Source organism: Notechis scutatus, chromosome 2 (genome assembly GCF_049901735.1).
Source record: "Notechis scutatus isolate UNSWTSFEM ecotype Mainland chromosome 2, rNotScu1.2, whole genome shotgun sequence".
NCBI lineage: Eukaryota > Metazoa > Chordata > Lepidosauria > Squamata > Elapidae > Notechis > Notechis scutatus.
The window spans coordinates 135,723,164-135,743,729 of NC_142010.1; the positions used below are offsets into that span (position 1 = coordinate 135,723,164).

A 20,566-nucleotide genomic window follows, 5' to 3' on the forward strand; every position below is an offset into this window, starting at 1 on the left:
AACCCTGGACCTCGTTTACTTTTGATTCTCCCCTCCATCTCTCCCCATGTAAAATTTACAAGAAAAATGGTCATTCTTTGTTTTTTTTTATTTATTTTAATCTATTTTTTTCCTGTCCCTTTTCTAGCTCTCTGTGAATAACAAGCCTGCAAATTCTGAAGGGCAGCAGGGAGATGCCGAACGAAAGCAGCCCAGTGCCCCAGCCGTACCCCCAAGCTATGAAGAGGCAACCTCAGCAGAAGGGATGAAAGCAGGGGCCTTTTCTCCCCCTCTGAATGTCCCCCTCCATCCCACTTGGGCATACGTGGATCCCAGTGAGTTGTCCGATTTCAAAATAAATAAATAAAACTCACTCAGTTTTGAAATTTAGCGACTTCTTGTCCCATGTCAGTCTGTTGGAATTCTTGTCGATCTGACATTCAGATCAGGAAGTTTTTCTCTGCCTCAGAATTTACACCTCCCCCACCGTAACCTTAACAGTACAACCAAATATTTTTTCCTCTGCATGAAAACAGACCCAATGTGAAATAGAAGTGGGAACGTTAGGAATGTCCAGAAGGGAAGTCAAAAAAGTGATACGATAGAAGCCCTTTGGATACTTTTTATACCTGTACAAAAGGGACATGGCTTCGGTTATGAGGTCATAATTGACATCTTGACTATTCTGAAATATTCTCCACTCCCTCCCATTGCCCCTCCCTTGCTTAAGGGACTAGACCAGAAATAAGGGGCTTATCTTCAGGCATGAAAGTTCACTGGGGCTGTGGGTCTGGTCGCTAAGACTAGCTTCAAAGATGATTTGGAAAAAGTGTTTTGGATTCACTCAAGCTCAACCCCAGTGGTGGGATTCAATTTTTTTTTTACTACCGGTTCTGTGGGCGTGCCTTGGTGGGCGTGGCAGGGGAAGGATACTGTAAACTCTCCAGTCAGAGGTGGTCTTTTCCGGTTCTCCGAACTACTCAAAATTTCCGCTACTGGTTCTCCAGAACTGGTCAGAACCTGCTGAATACCACCTCTGCTCAACCCCCTCTCTGATGTTCATTAAACCAGCCTGCCTTTTTCTTGGCTTCTGAGTATGATCTCAGAAATAGAAAATTACAGTCTCTGAAGTGTCCTACAACCTACCAATAAGATTATTATTTTTTAGTAAGAGTCTCTCAAGTGTAAGAGAGATCTCAAGAAAGCGAAGAAAGGGACATGTTTGAACATGAATGGTAGTAGACAAACAGGGGAAGCAGTTGCTTTGAGTCCCAGATAGAAGTGGCTTTGAATTTCACCTTGTCCCACTCCTTGCTTCATGCTTCACAGGACCTTAGTAGAAACTGCAGTGAGGAAAGGAGGAAGGAGTGAAAATTGTAACATTACCTTCTCTGCTGTGACTATAAGCCAAGGGTCTTCAAACTTGGCAAGTTTAAGACTTGTGGACTTCAACTCCCAGAAATCCTGAGCTAATATGACTGGAGGAGGAACTCTGGGAGTTGAAGTCCACAAGTCTTAAAGCTGTCAAGTTTGAAGACCCGTATAAGCTATCACCTAAGCAGCAGTGACAGCAGCACCTCATCCAGCCCTCTATCCCTCTTCCCCTTAGATCAGGGGTGTCAAACTCACATTGTCATGGTGTCGTCACGTGACATATTGGGACCTTTTTGCCCTTCGCTAAACCGGGCGTGGGCATGGCCAGTACATGACGCATCCAGCCCATGGGCTGGGAGTTTGACAGCCCTGCCTTAGATGGATCCCTTGGGAACTGCACAAAGAGAGGCTTGATCATTTGGTGGAAGCAAAGTACTCAGAAACCCCAGAACCTTCCTTGATGCTCACTTCTTTCTCTCTCCTAATCAAGGAAGAACCAATCCAGAACTAAGGAGAAATTTCTGAAGGTTAGAACAATCAAAGGGATGACTTGTTTCCAGAAGCTGTAGGTGCCCCAACAACGGGAAGTTTTTAAGAAGAGATTGGACAACTATTTGTCTGACATGGTACAGGTTTCTTGCTTGAGTTGGGGGTTGGACTAGAAAACCTCCAGGGTCCCTTCCAACTCTATTATTCTGTTATTCCCCCTCCTGGCTTGAGAAGGAATCTATGTAGAAAGACATCTAGTTGGGGGTGGTCTTCTAAAGGAGGGGGTGCATGTATGGTGGGTACATGGGAAGCTGCATTCTGAATAGAAGGGGGGAAGAGGTTCCTCTGAATCAAATAGCGAAGCAGAAGGGAGAAGGCATACTTTGTGTGATGATCAAGGAGATGAGCAAAGACCTTGCAAGGGAAGAAGTGACTTTAGAAAGGGCTTCTTCCTCTTTATCCCTAATTCACTGCAGCTTGGAGAGAGGTCCTAAGGGTTTCTACCAGCTTCTTCCAAATCATTGCGAAGGCGTGAATGTGGATATCTAGTCTTACTTGTGGTTTCCCATCTGAGATGGGCTGTGTAGAAGAGCAAACCAAACCTTTCGTTCAAATGTAATGCGAAGCAACCCAGAAGAGTTTCATGCACTTAGAATACCAGAAATAGTCACCTTGAAGCATTTCTGAACAAATCATCTTATTGTGCTAGATTTTTTTAGTACATTAAATACTGAATGAGACACAAAAATAGTACAAGAGGCTCAATAATTTTCCATATGATATTCTTTTAGCCCATATTTTTTTCCTGATTAGGAAAATATTGGATCAGTACATTTATACTGGAAAAACATTGCCCAAATGCTCGTGTTTATTTTATTAATATTCCATACGTTGTACCATAAGTACTTAACCAGATTCCAAAAATAGTAAACCCAGATCGTGGATGGTTGCAGACCTAGCTTTTTCAATCCCCTAACCTTAAGTAAGGAAGAGCGAGCATCTTATATATTTGTTTCCCTTCATATATATTTTTCTTCTGCATTAAAGTCTGCTACAATTTTGCCATTTTTGTAGAACACAACTCTGCAATGCAAACAATGGTTAGCATAATAATATTGTAAATAAGATTAAATACCCCTGGCAATATGTTGGGATAATATCTGAAAGGGATGTCTGTGTTCAGAGAGACATTCCCCACCTAACTATGGTTAGAAAAGTGGTTAGCCTTGGTGGCAAAGTACATTAGCCAGTATGGTTGGTTTACTTTTGGCTGAACACAATATATTAACCTTATTTATGGCCTGGCATTATGTGTGAATCCAGCCTTTGTGGTTGCTTAATTTAAATTTTACCCCATTTTTACGACCTTTCTTGCCACAATTTTTAAGTGAATCATTGCAATTGATAGGTTAGTAACCTTGTTGTTAAGTTAATGTGGCTTATCTATTGTCTTTGCTTATCAAAAAATCGCAAAAGGTGATCACATTACCCAGGGACACTGCAATGGTCATAATTATGAACCAATGGCCAAGCATTTGAATTTTGATCACATGACCATGGGAATGTTGCAAAGGTCATAACTGTGAAAAATGTCACGTTTTTCAGTGCCATTGTAACTTTGAATGTTCATTAAATGAACTGCTGTAAGTCGAGGACTACCTATATGTATTGCCATGCCAGTGGCAATTTTTTGGCTTGTAGAAAACAGTTTTGGGGCTTTTTCTGAAGATGGAAGGTGGCTCATTGGGAATCGAAGATCAGGAGGTGAATGGGGCAGTGAGAACATACCAAGAAGATGGGGGTGGATGGTGAAGTAGACACTGGGAAAAAGCGGTATGGGCTGGAATATACTAGAAAGATTAGGGAAGGGTAAATTCAAAGCATGCTTTGCCCCTTTTAGATAACACCTTTGAGTCATAACTGACCAGAAAAGAGAAACTGACCCCCAGAAAATCATGGCAACAGTGAATGGGAGATCCCATCAGTCTCCTGAAGATTCCAGTCCTGTATCATCATAATGCACTGACTTGGAGGACAGGAGACAACTTTTCAGCAAATTTTTTCTGCCATTGCTCTTCATTGTTTTTATTTTTTATTTTTATTTTAACTGCTAGAGCCTTTCAATGCCTTTGGAGAAGTTTTTTCTGCGTAAAACCCATACAAAGCTGGAATCCCTACAGAAACAGAGTAAATGCAACTGATCAATTAATTCTTAGCTTAGTTATTACGGTACAAATGGGCATTTGGAAAGTGGATTTAAGATAATGCCAAAATGGGACTGTTGCCCAAAGGCCAAAATTATTGACCATTACCACAATGGCAAGTTCTGATGCTTGGTCCTCTTAGCTCTTTATCGGAGTGATTTCATTTAATCAATAACTGCTTTGACAGAATATTGATCTTGAAAACTTAGAGTAGCACAAGAGTTTAGTAGAATTTATTGGCAAACCTGGGGTTATCATTACATTTTAAGCAATAATACGGATAAATCAGAATTATTCCCCTCCAAACCCTGTTGCTTCCCTGACTAATAATGTTTATGTGAAATGTACCATATCAAATAGATGGTGGGAATATTCCATTTGGAGATTTGATAAAAACGGGTAGCCCTAAATATGTGATATTCCTTCCTTGAGATATGTCTTTTGTATTATTATTATTACTAATATCTGCAATGTTTAGAGCAGGGATGTCAAACTTAAGGTCCAGGGGCCATATCCAGCCTGCAGGGTACTTATATCTGGCCTGTGGGGCTGCCCTGGAAACAATAAGGGACCAGCCCGCGGTGCTTTTGCCAGTGAAAACGGGCTCCCGAGCTCTGTTTTCGGCTGCCACGGCCTCCTGCCACCCTCTGCCAGTGAAAATGGAGCTCGGAAACCCATTCTCACTGGCAGAGTGCTTGTGACACCATAGGAATGACATTGAGCTGGCCACACCCACCCTGGCCACGCCTCCAGTCCCCCCCAAAGTCAAACACAACCCTGATGTGGCCCGCAATGAAATTGAGTTGGATTCCCCGAGTTTAGAGGATAAGTGCCTATAGCAATGATTTGGTCATTAACATAGCATATATAGCAGCAAATGAAATCATCTGAGAGAACTTTTACATCTGTTTAAAGATCCTGTAGCAGGAAATGTAATATCCCAAGGTCTTCCTTATGGTAACTAACCCTGATACCAGAGGAGAAGGAGAATGACATCTTACAGGTTAAAGATTCATTTTAATGATGAGTATTGTTGGAGCAGTGGTCCCCAACCTTTTGAGCACCAGGGACCGGTTTGTGGAAGACAAATTTTCCACAGACTGTGGGAGAGGAGGAGGAGTGTACAATGTAGATCCCTCCATGGGCAATTTACAGTAGGGTTTACTCTCCTATGAGAATCTAATGCCTGATGATCTGAAGTGGAGCTGAGGCATTGATGTTAACGCTGGGGAGTGGATGCAAATATAGATGAAGCTTCATTTGCTCACCTGCCATTCATCTCCAGCTGTGCGGCCCAGTTCTTAACAGGCCTAGGACCAGTATTGGTCCATGGCCCAGGGGTTGGGGACCCCTGTGTTGGAGCATAGATATATTAGGTCTATGGTTTAGATCAGGAGTCGCCAACCTTTTGGACCTCAGGGACCACCAAACTCATAATTTTAAATCCCAGGGATTACTAACTGGTTCTGTGGGTATGGCCTAATTTGTGGGTGTGGCTTGGTGATCATGTGACTGGCTGGGCATGGCTTGTATGCAAATATTATAAATATTTATATAAATATTGAATTTTTTATTTAAAAAAAGAGCAACTTTTAGTCAAAATCAGGCAAAGCAGGCAGGCAGATTGAGTTGCTCACAGAATCATTCAGTGATCTATCTATCTGCCATCAGCTACCTGAGTCTGTCACATAAAATTTGCTTGCTGTGAGTCTGCACTGAATAATAGAACCTTCAGTCCTAAGGGAGGTTCGGCTGTGCTTAAAAGTAGAGCCAAAGATCTAAAGACTAGCTAGAAAGCAAGAAATCCAACCATTTCCTGCTTCCTAGCTAATCTAAATCTCCCGGCACAGCAGAACAGATGATGGTCAGAAAAAGGAAAAATAGCAACTTAGCAGGCAAGTTTGCCAGATAAGGAGTAAGTGGGTGGGGAGGGTTTCCCGTGGGCCATGTGGGCGGTACAGCTTTGTGTTTCTGCGCCTGGATTAATTGCTTTGGGGCGTGCTCTGGGGGTGAGATTTCTCTGCATCCCACCAAAATTTTTCGTGGCCCACCAGTGGGCTACAGCCCACCTGTTGGCAACTGCTAGTTTAGATGAGATGGAACCACACCCCTACTATAGAATCAACTTTTAGTTTATTCCTGCTCTCAGAGGAAACATGGTTCGTGCATGTTTAGGTGAAGCTATAACTTGGAATATTTTTGCTCATTTCATCTGGTCTACCTGCCTGATCCTTCCCTAGGGCAAGTGCAACATGATCCAGTATCCAAGGAGGCTTTGGCAACTTCGGTTGTGCAAATAGATATGGCATTGTGGATATTGATTGAGCCATCTGCAAAGTAACAACATTTTATTAGCTGCCATTTTTGGATTGGTCTATTTCTAAACTTAAGTTCAAAGTTTTGCTATTGGGCGTTAAGCCCTAAAACATTTTTGAGTATCAAGTGTCGTAAGAATAATTTCTCACACTATAAAAACAAATATGTACACTATACAGTTCTGCTTTGTTTCGCATGCTGGTTGAGATATAGGTATATTAAGTGGAATCTTTTTGGTGACAGAAATCGGCTTGGAGAACGCAGGGAACCTTACTAAGCTGAATTCCCCCCATGCATATTAGGACCAGAATCCCCAGAATTTCAATGGCCATATAGGCTAAGAATTATGGCAGCTGTAGTCCCAATTCATACAGAAACCATCAGCCTAGAGAAGAGTGCTGTAGAATAATACTCTCTCCGGCTACCTTACATATGTGACTGAAAGAGGCTTTTAATAAACTTTTGACAAGATTTTTTTTATGTGTATCATTGTCTGATTTTGTAGCTATTCCTTTTGAGTGGCATTTTGATTATTACTACTGTGCCTGAAATGGTTCCTTTATTTTATTCATTTTATTTTGCTTTACTGGGCTTATTGATAACCACTTTGAACTAGTGCAAGGGTCTTCAAACTTGGCAAGTTTGTGAACTTCAACCCCCAGAATTCCTTAGCTAACATGACTGGAGGAGGAATTCTGGGAGTTGAAGTCCACAAGTCTTAAAGCTGTCAAGTTTGAAGACCCCTGTACTAGTGGGATAAAGAATAGAATAGAATAGAATAGAATCGTGTGGCCCTCGTGGGTGTGGGTCTGGTGTCATTCATCATGTTAGGTACTCGTCTGTTCATGAGGGCGGGTTTCCAAATGGCTGGTAAGCGGGAGATGTCATCTCTTTTATTCATGCTGTGTGGGCGTTTTTCTATCTCTATGGCTTCTCTGATTATTCTGTTGTTGAAGTGTTCGGTTTTGGCGATAGTTCTGGTATTTTTAAAGTCAATCTCGTGTCCTGTGGCTTTGAGGTGTTGGACCAGGGAAGAGGTCGGTTCTTCTTTTTTGATTGAGTTCTTATGTTCTTCAACGCGTGCACTTATTCTTCTGTTAGTTTGTCCAATGTATGTGGTGGGGCAGGCAGTGCAAGGGATTTCGTATACTCCTTGGCTTTCTAACTCGATTTTGTCTTTAGGCTTTCTTAGGATGGTGGATATTTTTCTGTTTGTGCAGAATGCTGTTTTAATGTTGTGTTTTTGGAGGATCTTGCTGATTTTGTCTGTAGTGCCAGACCCACACCCACGAGGGCCACACGAGATGCCACCACCACACTTCCACGTAAAAAGCAGACTCACATCCACACAGAAGATGAGACACGACCACAGACCAGAAGCCGCACTGCAGCTGCATCACTACCCACTTCAAACCCCTCTGAGCCATACATGAAGCGAACTGACCCCCACCATGAAGATGCAGCACAACCACGAACTCGAAGCCAAACAGCAAGATCACAGCTCACCAGCTCAAATCCCCCAGTAACTAAGACCAACCTGAGCACAACCAAGCCCCCACCTGAACAGAACACACCTCCAGCCAATCAGAACATGGCCAACCCCCCAACCAATCAGAACACAGCCAAAACCCCAACCAATGAGAACACCCCCCACCCAATCAGAACACAGCCAAGCCCCCACCCAATCAAGTCACACCCCCACTAGCAGTTAAAAGGAAGAAGCAGCTGCAAGCTCACATCACTCTGAGAAGCACAGAGCTGAAGACAGAAGCCTGAAGATGATGAATGAGACTTCATCGAAACGTTGCCTAGATACTTCCAATCTTACGCGGGTAGCAGTCTGATTGTTTATCAAAGAATCCAGGCTGTTATTTTAATTCAGAAGCTTGGATAATGTTTTTCTTATTTGTTAGCTTAAGCAAGATACCAACTGTTCAAAAAAAAAAAGAGAGAGAGAGAGATCAGGCTGGTGCAGCAGAGACACATCTGTCTCTGGAGGGACAGAGTTTTCATAAGTTACGTCAAGGTGGTTAATCTCAGACAATTGGATAAGGCCAAGGGAATCCACCTGCACAAGGATTAATTATATTCACAAGCTTGCTTAATATTCAAGAATAAGGAAAGGCTTTGACCCACAGCTGAAAAATAAAGTCCAATCTGTATAAAAAGTATAGTTTTCACCATTTCATGCTATCCTATTGCTAGCAAAATGCTGCGTACTAGTTTGGAATTTGGTGGGTTTTTTTTTCTTTTCTACAGTTTTCTGGAGGCATAGCTATGGATTTACAACCACAGTTGGGACTGGAATTTCTGTTGGGTCATAAAATGAATCACCATCATGTGACCAGTCCTGACTTTTTTCACTGTTTGTTTACCAAGCAAATCACACAGTTGTTTAGTGAATCATATGGTCATTAAGCGAATTCAGCTTCCCTAACTGAATAGACTTGTTGGAAGCTGGCTGGGAAGGTCACAAATCCCATTCACGTAACTGTAAGACGCTGCAACTGTAGAAAATAAGAGCTGGTTGCAAAGCACCTAAGTTGTGATCATATGACCATAGGCGTGTGTGTGTGTGTGTGTGTGTGTGTGAGAGAGAGAGAGAGAGAGAGAGACAGAGACAGAGACAGACAGACAGACAGACAGACAGAGACAGAGATAGAGACAGAGAGACAGAGACAGAGGAAGGGAGGGAGGGAGAGAGAGAGAGAGAGATGGTTGTAACTTTGAGGAAAGGTTGTAAGTCACTTTTTCTGAGGCCAATGTAACTTTGAATGGTTGTTAAAGAAATGGTCATAAGTCCTACAATTTATTTCCGTGCCTTATGCACTCATCATATCATGTGGTTGCTTGCTTATCTGACTTCCATAGGGCTCCTCTTGATGGAGAAAGTATTTTCAATTATAATCATTGAAATGTCACTTCTGAGACGTATTTGCAAGCAGAGACTTAAACAAAAAAGATACCTGCAGATCAGATAGCAAACAGCTCAATAAAATTATCAAGCATGAAGTGGCAATCAAACAGACTAAGCTTTTACTTGAAGGTATCAGGAAAAGGAGTGAAAATAAAATAGAGCATTGTAATACTACAGTGTTATTTGTAGTGCCTTACCAAAGTGCATTTTCTATAGGGGTAACTGTGTGGGCCTGCGGCAGCAAGAACATCGGAGAGTTATATTGCACCTTACAAAGTTAGAGTTTCTTTATGGCAGAAGCTATGGTACATGATAGATTATATTACAATAAATGTTTGTTTGTCTTAAAAAATATTGGAAACAATGAAACCATTTCAGAATTTCATGCTTGATGTGGAAAAGAATGTAACTTTGACTTTGGGTTTTACAGATTAGATCGATAAATCTTTATAGTTTATTATTATGGAAAAACAAAAAGCTGTGATTGATGCTAATGCCCTATTCTATTGCAACAGTGAGAGTTGGAAGTCAATGCTTCTTTTTCTTTTCTTTTCCTTACCTTTCCTCACCTCCCTCTCCCCCTTTCCTTCCCCTTTCCCTGCTCTTTTATTTACTTTCGTATTTTGCATTTTATAATATTTTATAACCTAATTGAAAATGTTTGGAAAAAAAATATTGGAAATTCTTGGTGGTGGTAGTAATGATAGGGATGTTAATCTCCGGTGCACTGCTTTTAGCTTCCTGGGCATCATAGGGGACTGGCAACACAATCATCCCTCCAATTTTGTTGAGATGCGATTCCTGAACCTGGATCCCTAACATTGAGCCCCAATATGGAAAGTTAATCGGTGGTTTTGCCAACCCCCTGCTGTGTTTTCTCTGCCTAATTTCTCAGAGTCCCTCTTTCTTCTTGACACAGAACTGTGGAAAAAGTTGTGGTGGCAGCTTTTCCAATTAACAAATTGCATTAAAAGGCAATTTTTTAAAATGAGCTATAGCTCACTCCCATGCAATGTGGTGAGATGGAATCCCTGCCAGATGCCAGTGGTTGAGGATAGTGATAAAAGAAGGTTGTTGCTTCCAAATTTATTTGCAGTTCCCCCCTCCCACCCACATGGCATGGGTTCTTTTTGTGACATTTAATGCATATAAAAACCAACTCTCCTATCCACCCCGATAGCATTACAGGTAATCCTCAGGTTACAACCGGTCACTTAGCAGCTATTTGAAATTATGACAGACCCACCCCCAGGGCTACTTTTGTCTGAAACAGTATAGGGTTTCTTGCCTGAGCAAGGTGTTGAACTAGAAGACCTCCAAGGTCCCTTCCAACTCTTCTCTTCTCTTCTCTTCTCTTCTCTTCTCTTCTCTTCTCTTCTCTTCTCTCCTCTCCTCTCCTCTCCTCTCCTCTCCTCTCCTCTCCTCCCTTCCATTCCATTCCATTCCATTCCATTCCATTCCATTCCATTCTTTACAAGCTAAGTTTGATGTTCCAATGGCTGCCCACCTCCTCGTGTTCATGTGATCACATTTTGGGTGGTTGGCAGTTGACCCCAATTTACAGCCTTTTGCAATATCCTTCAGTCATGTGATTGTAATTTATAATGTCTATTGCCGGAAACCAGCGTTTCTAGCAAAAAACACCCATTGAGTACATTGCCCATTTCATTGACACACATTCAATTTTGTAGGTAACTAAGATTGTTGGACGAGCAGGCACAAAAACAGCCAGGGAAGTGATTGAAGCCTGGGAAACAAGCCCCTTGTCAGTTAACAGGCTTGCTGAATTATCACAAGCCTATCAAATATTTAGGAGGTGGGGGCTTGGCAGCACTGGGAAATGCCAGCCAATTGCCAGCCATCAACACATCAATCAGCCAATAGGAAGGCACCACGTAAACATGAATAACTGAACACCCCAAAGCATGTATTCCAGAAGAGAAATTCCCTGAAGATGGGCTCCAGCATAAGTCCAAAAGCTCAGAAGAATACATCTCAATGATTGACCCAAATTCGATTTCGTACAATGGGTTTGCTTCATGATTGCCATGTTTGTTTAATGATTGTGGAGTTTGCTTAATGACTGCCACAAAAAAGGCCATAAATTTGGGTCTGATTTAACAACCATAATTTCAGCCTCAATCACAGTCTTAAGACAAGGACTAGGTCTTTTTAGTATTTCAATAGATAGAATGTTAATGGAATGGTTGAAATAGTAAATACGATTTCTGTGATACCAGTCACATGACCTTGGCATGCAGTTCTTGCAGTTTCACATGTCACTGGAGTCTAAACAAATCATTAAGCTGTTGCTTTCTTGAGATATTCACATGATCCCAAGAGGACAATATCTACCCGGACTCCCCTTGCCTTGTGGCCCTTTGATCCTGCTTTGCAGCTTCTGGGTCAGATTTTTCAACAGAACTGGAACATGCAGTTTTCAAAGTCATTCCAGGTTCATCTTTGACATTCTTCTTTTTCATTAGATCTTTGACCTCTGATACTGTCGCCTGTGACATCTTTTAAAATTGCCCATCTAGGAGATGGGAACTTTCCATGCACTTCAGCCTCAAAAGTAAATTAAAGTTTGTTCTATTTCCTTTTCTCCCTTTCCCTATACCTTCATATGTCCAGGGTTCAAATGCATAGAACCCACATAGCCCAGAAGCAAGGTATAAAACAGGGAATCTCTCTTTAAAAAATATATATCTAAAATGGACTTAATAGAATGGCAATTTTTTTTTTTAAAAAAACCTACATATCCTACTTAGACTTTAATTTTTAAAATGTGTGTTTATCTCTTTTAGAATTGTAAAATACTCTTATTTATACAGAGAGATGGTCAGTGTTGGTTCTTTTTCCTTGTATGACTTTATTATTTTCAAGGCATATTTTGGTTCTGTCCTGTTTCTGCCTCAGTTGGAAACTAGCTGTTCTTAAAAATTCAAACAATCATATACATACATGTGCCTGCATATTTTCAGGTGCAAAATATATCTCCCTGCACTTTCCTCTCACGTTTGCTACGTCATTTCATTAGTCCACTTGTGTTATACAGTTTTCTGTTAGGTAGGCATTTTATATAAATTTGTGCGAGTTGGAGATCTATGCTGCCACAACTGGAGGTGTTCAGAAACCCAAGTCAGATTCATCCAGCTCATCCTACCATTGGTATATTTTTTTTCTCCCCTTCCCTATTTATTATGTTTATTAGATGTTAGTACAGTATTGTGTGATATCCAATGTATAGGAACAAATAACAAAATAAAGTATCTCAAGATAGTTTCAGTTTTCTTTGTTTTATAAGGTTCCCCAATCAAAAGAGTCACAATAGGTTACAACAGATTAAAAAAATAAAAATTAATCACATGGATACCACTAACGATCAATTAAATTGAGCACAATTGAGAAAGTCCAGAAATATTTCACAAGAAGAGTTCTCCACTCCTCTACTCGTTGTAGAATACCTTATGCCACCAGACTTGAAATTCTAGAACTAGAAAACCTTGAATTACGCCGTCTTCGGTCTGATTTAAGCATGGTATATAAAATCATACATTGCAATGTCCTACCTGTCAATGAATACTTCAGCTTCAACCATAACAACACAAGAGCACACAATAGATACAAACTCAAAGTTAACCGCACCAAACTTGATTGCAGGAAATACGACTTCAGCAATAGAGTGGTCAATGTCTGAAATACTCTACCCCAGTGATCCCCAACCTTTTTTATGCCGCGGCCCGGTACCGGCATCAGCTGGGCGCCTGCCGGTGCCGGCATCAGCTGGGCGCCGCCATCTTTTTGATGAAAAGTGCTTCCGGTGAGCTTTCTACCGGAAAAGCTCACCGGAAGCACTTTTTCATCAAAAAAAGATGGCGGCGCCCAGCAACCAGCGGACCGGTAGGACTTGTTCCGCGGACCGGTACCGGTCCCCGGACCGGTGGTTGGGGACCCCTGCTCTACCCGACTCTGTAGTTTCTTCCCCAAACCCCAAAAACTTTAACCTTAGACTGTCTACTATTGACCTCACCCCTTTCCTAAGAGGTCTGTAGGGGGCGTGCATAAGCGCACCAAGGTGCCTACCGTCCCTCTCCTATTGTTTCTCTTATTTTTCTTTTATTTTTCTTATATGTACCCATTTCATGTATTCACAACTATGTATACACTTATACTTATTATCTTGTAAACAATTGGCAAATCAAATAAATAAATAAAATAAAAATAAATAAATAAAGTATAAAGGCTCAGTGGATCACAGTGATTTTTTGTTATCTTTGAATACCGTAGGAATGTGGTACTATATGTTGATAATAAGTTAGAAACCGGCAGAGGGAATCACCATTTCTTCTCACAACTACTCTGACCCGCTGGGTTGGAGGCTTTGTTTGTTGTTCTTCCACATGAAGTGCAACAGTCCTGTGAGCTACAGAAGGGAAACACCATCGCAGCTTGCTAATTTAATGAATGGCTGGCGGGGGGGGACTTTCATCCTTTTCTGAGCCTAACTGCCCTGGGAGAAGAAATAAGTGTGAGTATTCTAGAGTGGTGTTTCTCAACCTAGACCACTTTAAGATGTGTGGATTTCAACTCCTAGAATTCCACAACTGGCATGGCAAACGATGGAATTCTGGGAGTTAAAGTCTACATATCTTCAAGTCGCCAAGGCTGAGAAACACTGCTCTAGAGTAATGGTCTATCTCTGAAGGCCATTTCTGTTATAGATGGCTATTACTGGCATAGGAAAACAATGGCTGACTTGGTGTAGCGAATGAAGTGAGATGCAACTCACAATAAATAAAATGCCTTTGAATAAAATGTGTTAATGAGAAAAAGTATGCCCAGACTCCTCTTGATTTTTAGTACCGTGAATTAGCATAAATTTCCTCCAACAGTGTTTGAGCTCCATAGGGGCGTGGAAATATCTCCTCATAGAAGATTGACTACCATTACCTGCAAGTGATTTCAGAAGGAGAATGGAGTGTGGGTGGAAGGAGGGAAGTTTTAATCAAAGCTGTGTTATGTAGTGGATAGAGTAGACATTCCAGAATGAATGTGACTGCTGAAACCAGCCAGAAGAGCTAACCAATCCATAACATAGACTTCTATACTTTTATGGTTCCTATGAAGGTTTAATTTGCCTCCAATATATTCTTTGATTAGTTCAGAAAAAAAAATCTGATAATAGGTTAATTCAGTTTAATTTAAATTAAACCTGAAACTTTGTGTAAAATAAATATTCAGACCATAAATTGCAGTAGGAAAGAGCACAGTCTCATCTTATATGACATACCCTTTTACTTAGACAAAATCTTTATTTTCCACCTGTTTCAGATTCCAGCCCTAACTATGGAAGTGGATATTCAGGGGAAACTGAGACTCTCACAACTTTCAGCTGGGACGACCAGAATGTGCGCAGGGTATTCATCAGGAAGGTAATGTCAAAGCAATTAAGACCAAACCAAACTCAATGCTTAATCAGTAGTGAGGAAGAATGGTAGGTTGCAAGAGGGTTAGTTCACTTTATGTAAGTCAGAAAGAAGCGTATGATCAAGAACAGGTGTTAGAACAAAGATAAAACATCAGATAGAATCAGAGGCTAAAGCAGATTCCAGAAAGTCTAGTCATGAAGAGGTGCTTCAGAAATAATAATGCCAAGGTCAATTGTCTATTGAATGAAATCACAACTGTTAAAATTACACTCAAAACTTCAGCCTTCAGACCATCTAAAATTCCCTCCTCTTAGTTTTAAGATCTGGATCATCAGTTTCCTCCAATTTCTGGGACTTGAAGGTATTCCAGCTAATTTTGGCAAACTCCTCATCACATAAAGCTTTGAGCTTGGAATTGTGTCTTGAGTTAGACTCAGGAAAGTTAGGCCTAGATTCAAGACATTTTAGGTTCAGTGACTGGCTGGGAGTTTCTGTCAGGTCCCAAGAACGGGGGCAACACAAGGAGTTCTTTCCGAGTAGTTTCTTTATTATTGTTAGCCTACAGACAAAAATCTTGACAGATTAAACCAATTATAGCTATAGATGCACTCAGCAAACTGTTAGTTGGGGGGTCCATCTTTGCCCTCTTCCTGCCCATCAAACATTCAAAACCCCACTGTCTCTGGGAAAGAGCCCCTCCCTACCATGAATCTGGATTACATTTCACTATAGATTCACAACGTATTCTCTACTGAGGACTCCTTCATCACCCATGGATCTTGTTCTCATCAACACATAAAACAGTGACCAACTCCTTTCTTCTAGTATTGATTACATGGCCCTTATGGAGATGGCTAGAACATGATCATGTAAGGAGATTACAGTATAATGTGTGAACTTCCCCCCAAAAGAGTGAGTGGTAGAACTAGATTGATAGGGTCTGGCTTTCTTTTTAATTATCAGGTCTTCGGAATAATTGCTGAGCATTAACCAGGCTGATATTTATTCTGTTTCTTTGATATTAGGTTTATAGCATCCTTCTACTTCAGCTCCTTGTTACAGTCAGCATTGTGGCTATCTTCACTTTCTGGTAAGTCTCTGTCCTAGTAACCCTGCCTAGCAACACATCCTTTGCCGCTGCTTTTCTTTTCTGGTCTGTTATTATTATTTTTCCTATTGATGTTACTCCTCCCATATTCTCGTACTTCACATTTGTAAAATGAGGAATTAAACATGCGGAATTTTCTGATAAATGTTATGCCCCCGATCATACATCTATACTGCATGACTCAATTATGTTTTAGTTTAGTGCATATTTGAAGCATTAAGGAAGGCCACTTAGAAATATTCAGATCATAGCATCCCTTAAGGGAGGTTATTTTTAATCGAGCACTAAAATCCAAATTTGTCTTGATACTTTCATAAATCAAACATAGTGAGTGTTCTATTTTGTTTTCTATGTTAGCCATAATTAGCATCAATCAAGATTTATTGTTCCCAGCATGGCAGGCAGGCAGGCAGGCAAGCAAGGTGGTACTTTATTATTATAAAAGCATTTTTAGAAGGATGATTAGGTCAGTATTAAAATTCCGTAATCAAGGGTTGTAGTGCTCCACATTTTGCTCTCGTTATTCTAATCTCTTGCGTTTATTATTGCAGTAAACCAGTTCAAGGATATATCCAAGCAAATCCAGCCTGGTACTGGGCTTCCTAGTAAGTACAGATTTGATCTCAGAGATTATTTGTATGTCAGCCATCCAAGTTAACACGGCACCTTATAGGATAAGAAAAAACAAAAGCAAAAACAAACAAACGTTACTTGCAAAATTATCCTGTAGCTTCAATTCATTTTGTTTTTTCAAGGATAAGGTGATGTGGACCAGATTAGCCAACTAGGATCAAAGTGTAAATATGGTGTTAGCCAATTATATTTATTTATTGTTCTGTTTGTTTCAGGGGGTTAGGTCTGGTCACCATATCTATATAGGTAGTCCTCAACTTACAACCACAACTGAGCCCAAAGTTTATGTTGCTAAGTGAGAAATTTGTTAAGTGAATTTTGCCCCATTTTATGACTTTTCTTGCCTCAGTTGTTATGTGAATCACTGCAGTTGATACACTAGTGACCCAGTTGTTAAGTAAATCTGGCTTCCCCGTTGACTGCTTGACAGAAGGTCACAAAAGGGAATCACATGACCTTGGAACACAGCAATGGTCATAAATATGAACCAGTTGCCAAGCATCTGAATCTTGATCACATGATCAACTGCCCTATGGCCATTTTTTCACAGTTACGACTGTCATAACTGTGAAAAACAGTCATAGGTCACTTTTTTCATTGCCGTTGTAACTTCTGTCATTAAGCAAACTGTTGTAAGTTGAGGACCACCAGTATTCTTTTATTTTACCCACAGTCAACCATACTCAGTGCTTAAAATAGGGGAGGAAAAAGGAGAAAAGGACATGGGCACATCTCCCCCTTTGCTTTTGCTATTCCTTGTTTTTCTGCAGATTCTTTTTTAACACAACAAGACGAAAAGACAAAAGGACAAAAAAAATCATAATTTCAGAGGATAAATCTTGCATTGTTCATTATGCCCCCACACATCTTTCTTTTGTGCATACTTTGGCCACTGTTTCTAGGATTCTCTAGGGAAAGGAAGAGGATCTTGGCCCATCCACATACCTGCCTTCTGTAATTAGAGGCCTAGGAAATTTCAGAGCTGCACCTATCCAATTGACAGGGCTTTTTTCAGGAGCTGGAGAAGTGGACAAGCAAACCAATAGCTAAAAACGAACACTGGGGCAAAATTTTGCCCCATATTCGTGGGCTCAATTTAAGCAATAACAAGAGGACGTTAAGAAAGGATAATTTTATTTAAGCAAAGTGCGTACCTACTACCTACACTCTTTAATGCTGTCATTAAATGATTCAAAATATTCATGCAAGTTGGGAAATCTGGGCCCTCTCAACTGCAGCTACTACCATTTCCAATCTATGTGAAAGAGGGATGCTGGGAATTGTAGTTCAGCAACATCTTCACTGCTTACTTGACCTTTCCTCAGATATGAAAGGGATTTGAAAAAGAACTTGTACAGACAGCAAGTACAGCTTTCATCAGACCAGCTCATATGGAACAACCAGTTCTTGAGAAGTTTTTCTTCCTAGTTTGGAGGTCAAAACCCTCATATTGGTTTGCTCTGCATAAACTGGTCTTGCAGATCCATCTCCACAGACAAGTGTTCCTCCATGCTCATTGCAAATTTAGATGCAAAAGGGCGATAGCAAAAAAAAAAAAAAAAAGCAAACTCGGAGATATGATAGGAAGGTGTCAGCTTTGCAGTATGAAAGAATCTTAAAAGGAGAGATCTAAGATCAGTCATAAATGAGCACACTGAGAAAAGAAAAGTGGGAGAGAAGAATTGAATGGCTTACTCTGGAAGAGGACATGTTTTGTTTGGCTGCAAATCTCCACCCTTTAATGTCAGTTCGGGTATTTTGGCTTTCAGTGGAAACAGTCCCTATGATGACCCAGGAATTCCAGAATCTCACGAGCAAGGCATTTTACCCAGACCCTGATCGAAACTAGGCTCTGTGTGCAAACTTAGCATGCCAATAATTTTGGGATGGTGGGCTCTTTGACAGCTTTGAAACTCTGGCATGGCTACAGTTCAGCTGCAGCCACACACTCATTTGGCGTATTCAATTGCCAATCATCAAAGTGAAATCAAAGTTAGGGAAATGAAATGATCGGTATGAGTAAGAGGCATGTAAAAGGGTAGAGAAAGTCCATTCAAGCAGGAAAAAGCTATGCAAGCCATGAATCCATTATCAAGGTCCAATAGTAGCAATAGAAGACGGATACTTTTTTTTTTTAGTATGAATAGTGGCCTTGAAGAGAGAATTTAGGCAGGTAAGCATCTTTATATCTATACACAAAGACTTATTTCTTTGGTGTTTTTAAAATCCTGCCTTTATTACTTTATTGCAAGATGGCAAACATACCTAATATGCCCTCCTCCTACTATTTTTTCCACAACAATCACCCTTACGACAGCCACTTGTCTGGACAGCCACCTGTCTCAAATTGTATAGGATCTCCTGCTTGAGCAGGGGGTTGGACTAGAAGATCTCTAACGTCCCTTCCAGCTCTGTTGTCTGACTGAAACCCTGTGAGGTGGGGTAGGCAGAGAGAGAGGGGGAGGGAGAGAAAGATTGCTCACAGTCGCCGAGTCAGCTTTCATGCCAAAGGCAGGACTCGAATTCAGAGATCTCCTGATTTCTAAGACCTTCACCACTATACCCAATTGAGGTTTTCTCTCCCCTTTCCAAGACCCAATAATATTTCATTCTTCTCTGGATAAGTGTTGGGGTTAGGGTGAGGGAGTCAATGAAACACTCAAGAGAAGTACATGGTGGGATGGCACAGAACGCTAAAAACCTAGGTTACTGGATGCAAAAGAGAAAAAAAATACAGCAAGACTAGCTTGCGTGACAAGAGGCTTGCTGAATTTTCGTGTCCTGCATAACTATTTAAGGTGCAGTACTTTTGTCCTCTTCAACGAGTGCCAGCTTTTCATAATTGCATTGCTTCTTCAATCTAATGGCATACCACCTGACTATTGCAAATGTAACCTGAAACTTCATATTAACAAGCCAATTTCTTCTTTACCAAGCAGATGTTGACTGTCTGGGGAGCAGTTTAAGGTTACATTCTATTAAACTTTATCTCGTGGAAAAATACTGGTGGAATGCTTAGGGAGCAAGGGTTAACCTTAAACCTCCCATTCTGTTTTGAATCAGAAGCCTTGAGTCCTTAATAAATCTCCTTTGCATTCCGCTAGTTGGCTACAGTACATAGATGACCTGTCAGAATTGAATTGGAGGTCAGACATATCTACTTTCCACCCTGAGATGGGGTCTGGATTTCAACATAAAACTTAAAGGACTTGGAAAATGTATGCCACATTAGCCATCCAGTGGAAGGCTAATTTTCTTTAGATCGATAATATCTTTGTACATAGAGAAATATAAATATTGTACATAGAGAAATAAAGATACATACTGCAGATGATAGATGATAGACAGACAGACAGATACAGTAGGCAGGCAGGCAGACAGGCAGATATATAGTTAGATGATAGACAGAGTGATGATAGATAGATAGATGATAGATAGATAGATAGATAGATAGATAGATAGATAGATAGATAGATAGATAGATAGAGATAGATGATGGATGGATAGATGATGATGATGAAGAAGATGTGTTTAGATAGATAGATAGATAGATAGATAGATAGATAGATAGATAGATAGATAGATAGATAGATAGATAGATAGATGAGATAGAGCTTTTCAACTCATGAAAACAGCCATATCTTTTGTCTGCCTTGTGCAGCTGCTCTGGAAGCCGATCCTGGCTATTTATGTTATGTTGAATATAGAGCCTCACAGCATTTTCTCACAGCTGTGTGGTCACATGTGTGGGAGATACTGGGAACAGCTTCCCAAAGCATGGCTTTTCAAATTGCTAAATTGTTCTACATTTGAAAAAACTGCTTTGGCAGGTTCCAAAGTATCTCTTTCCAAAGAATTGTGCTGCCCTAATATCCAAGTATTGTGGAACAATGCTGATCAAAATTGCAGGACTAGCTTGGAGTGCCTAAACTAGAATAAAAGGAACATTGTTATTTTCTCCTCTACTATCACACAAGGATCAGACTTTTGCACAGGATATATTTTCAGACCTGCTCTTCAAATGTCTATCTTCATTACTATAGAAAAAGTACCATAATGTTCACAGCAGTAGAAGACAACATTGTAATAAAAGGCAACATATGGATGTTGGGAA

The 20,566-nt window shown here is 40.6% G+C and overlaps 1 protein-coding gene across 3 annotated transcripts in view; it reads left to right on the forward strand.

Annotated features, from left to right (window-relative positions):
• FAIM2 (Fas apoptotic inhibitory molecule 2) overlaps positions 1–20,566 on the forward strand; it is a 106,413-nt gene that overhangs the window by 64,555 nt on the left and 21,292 nt on the right. For all 3 annotated transcript variants that reach the window (XM_087953989.1, XM_087953990.1, XM_026679962.2), the window contains 4 exons: positions 128–314; positions 14,614–14,714; positions 15,737–15,801; positions 16,371–16,424. In XM_087953989.1, the coding sequence (XP_087810115.1) occupies positions 245–314; positions 14,614–14,714; positions 15,737–15,801; positions 16,371–16,424 (290 nt within the window). In that variant the 5' untranslated portion in view covers positions 128–244. The remainder of the gene's footprint in view (positions 1–127; positions 315–14,613; positions 14,715–15,736; positions 15,802–16,370; positions 16,425–20,566) is intronic.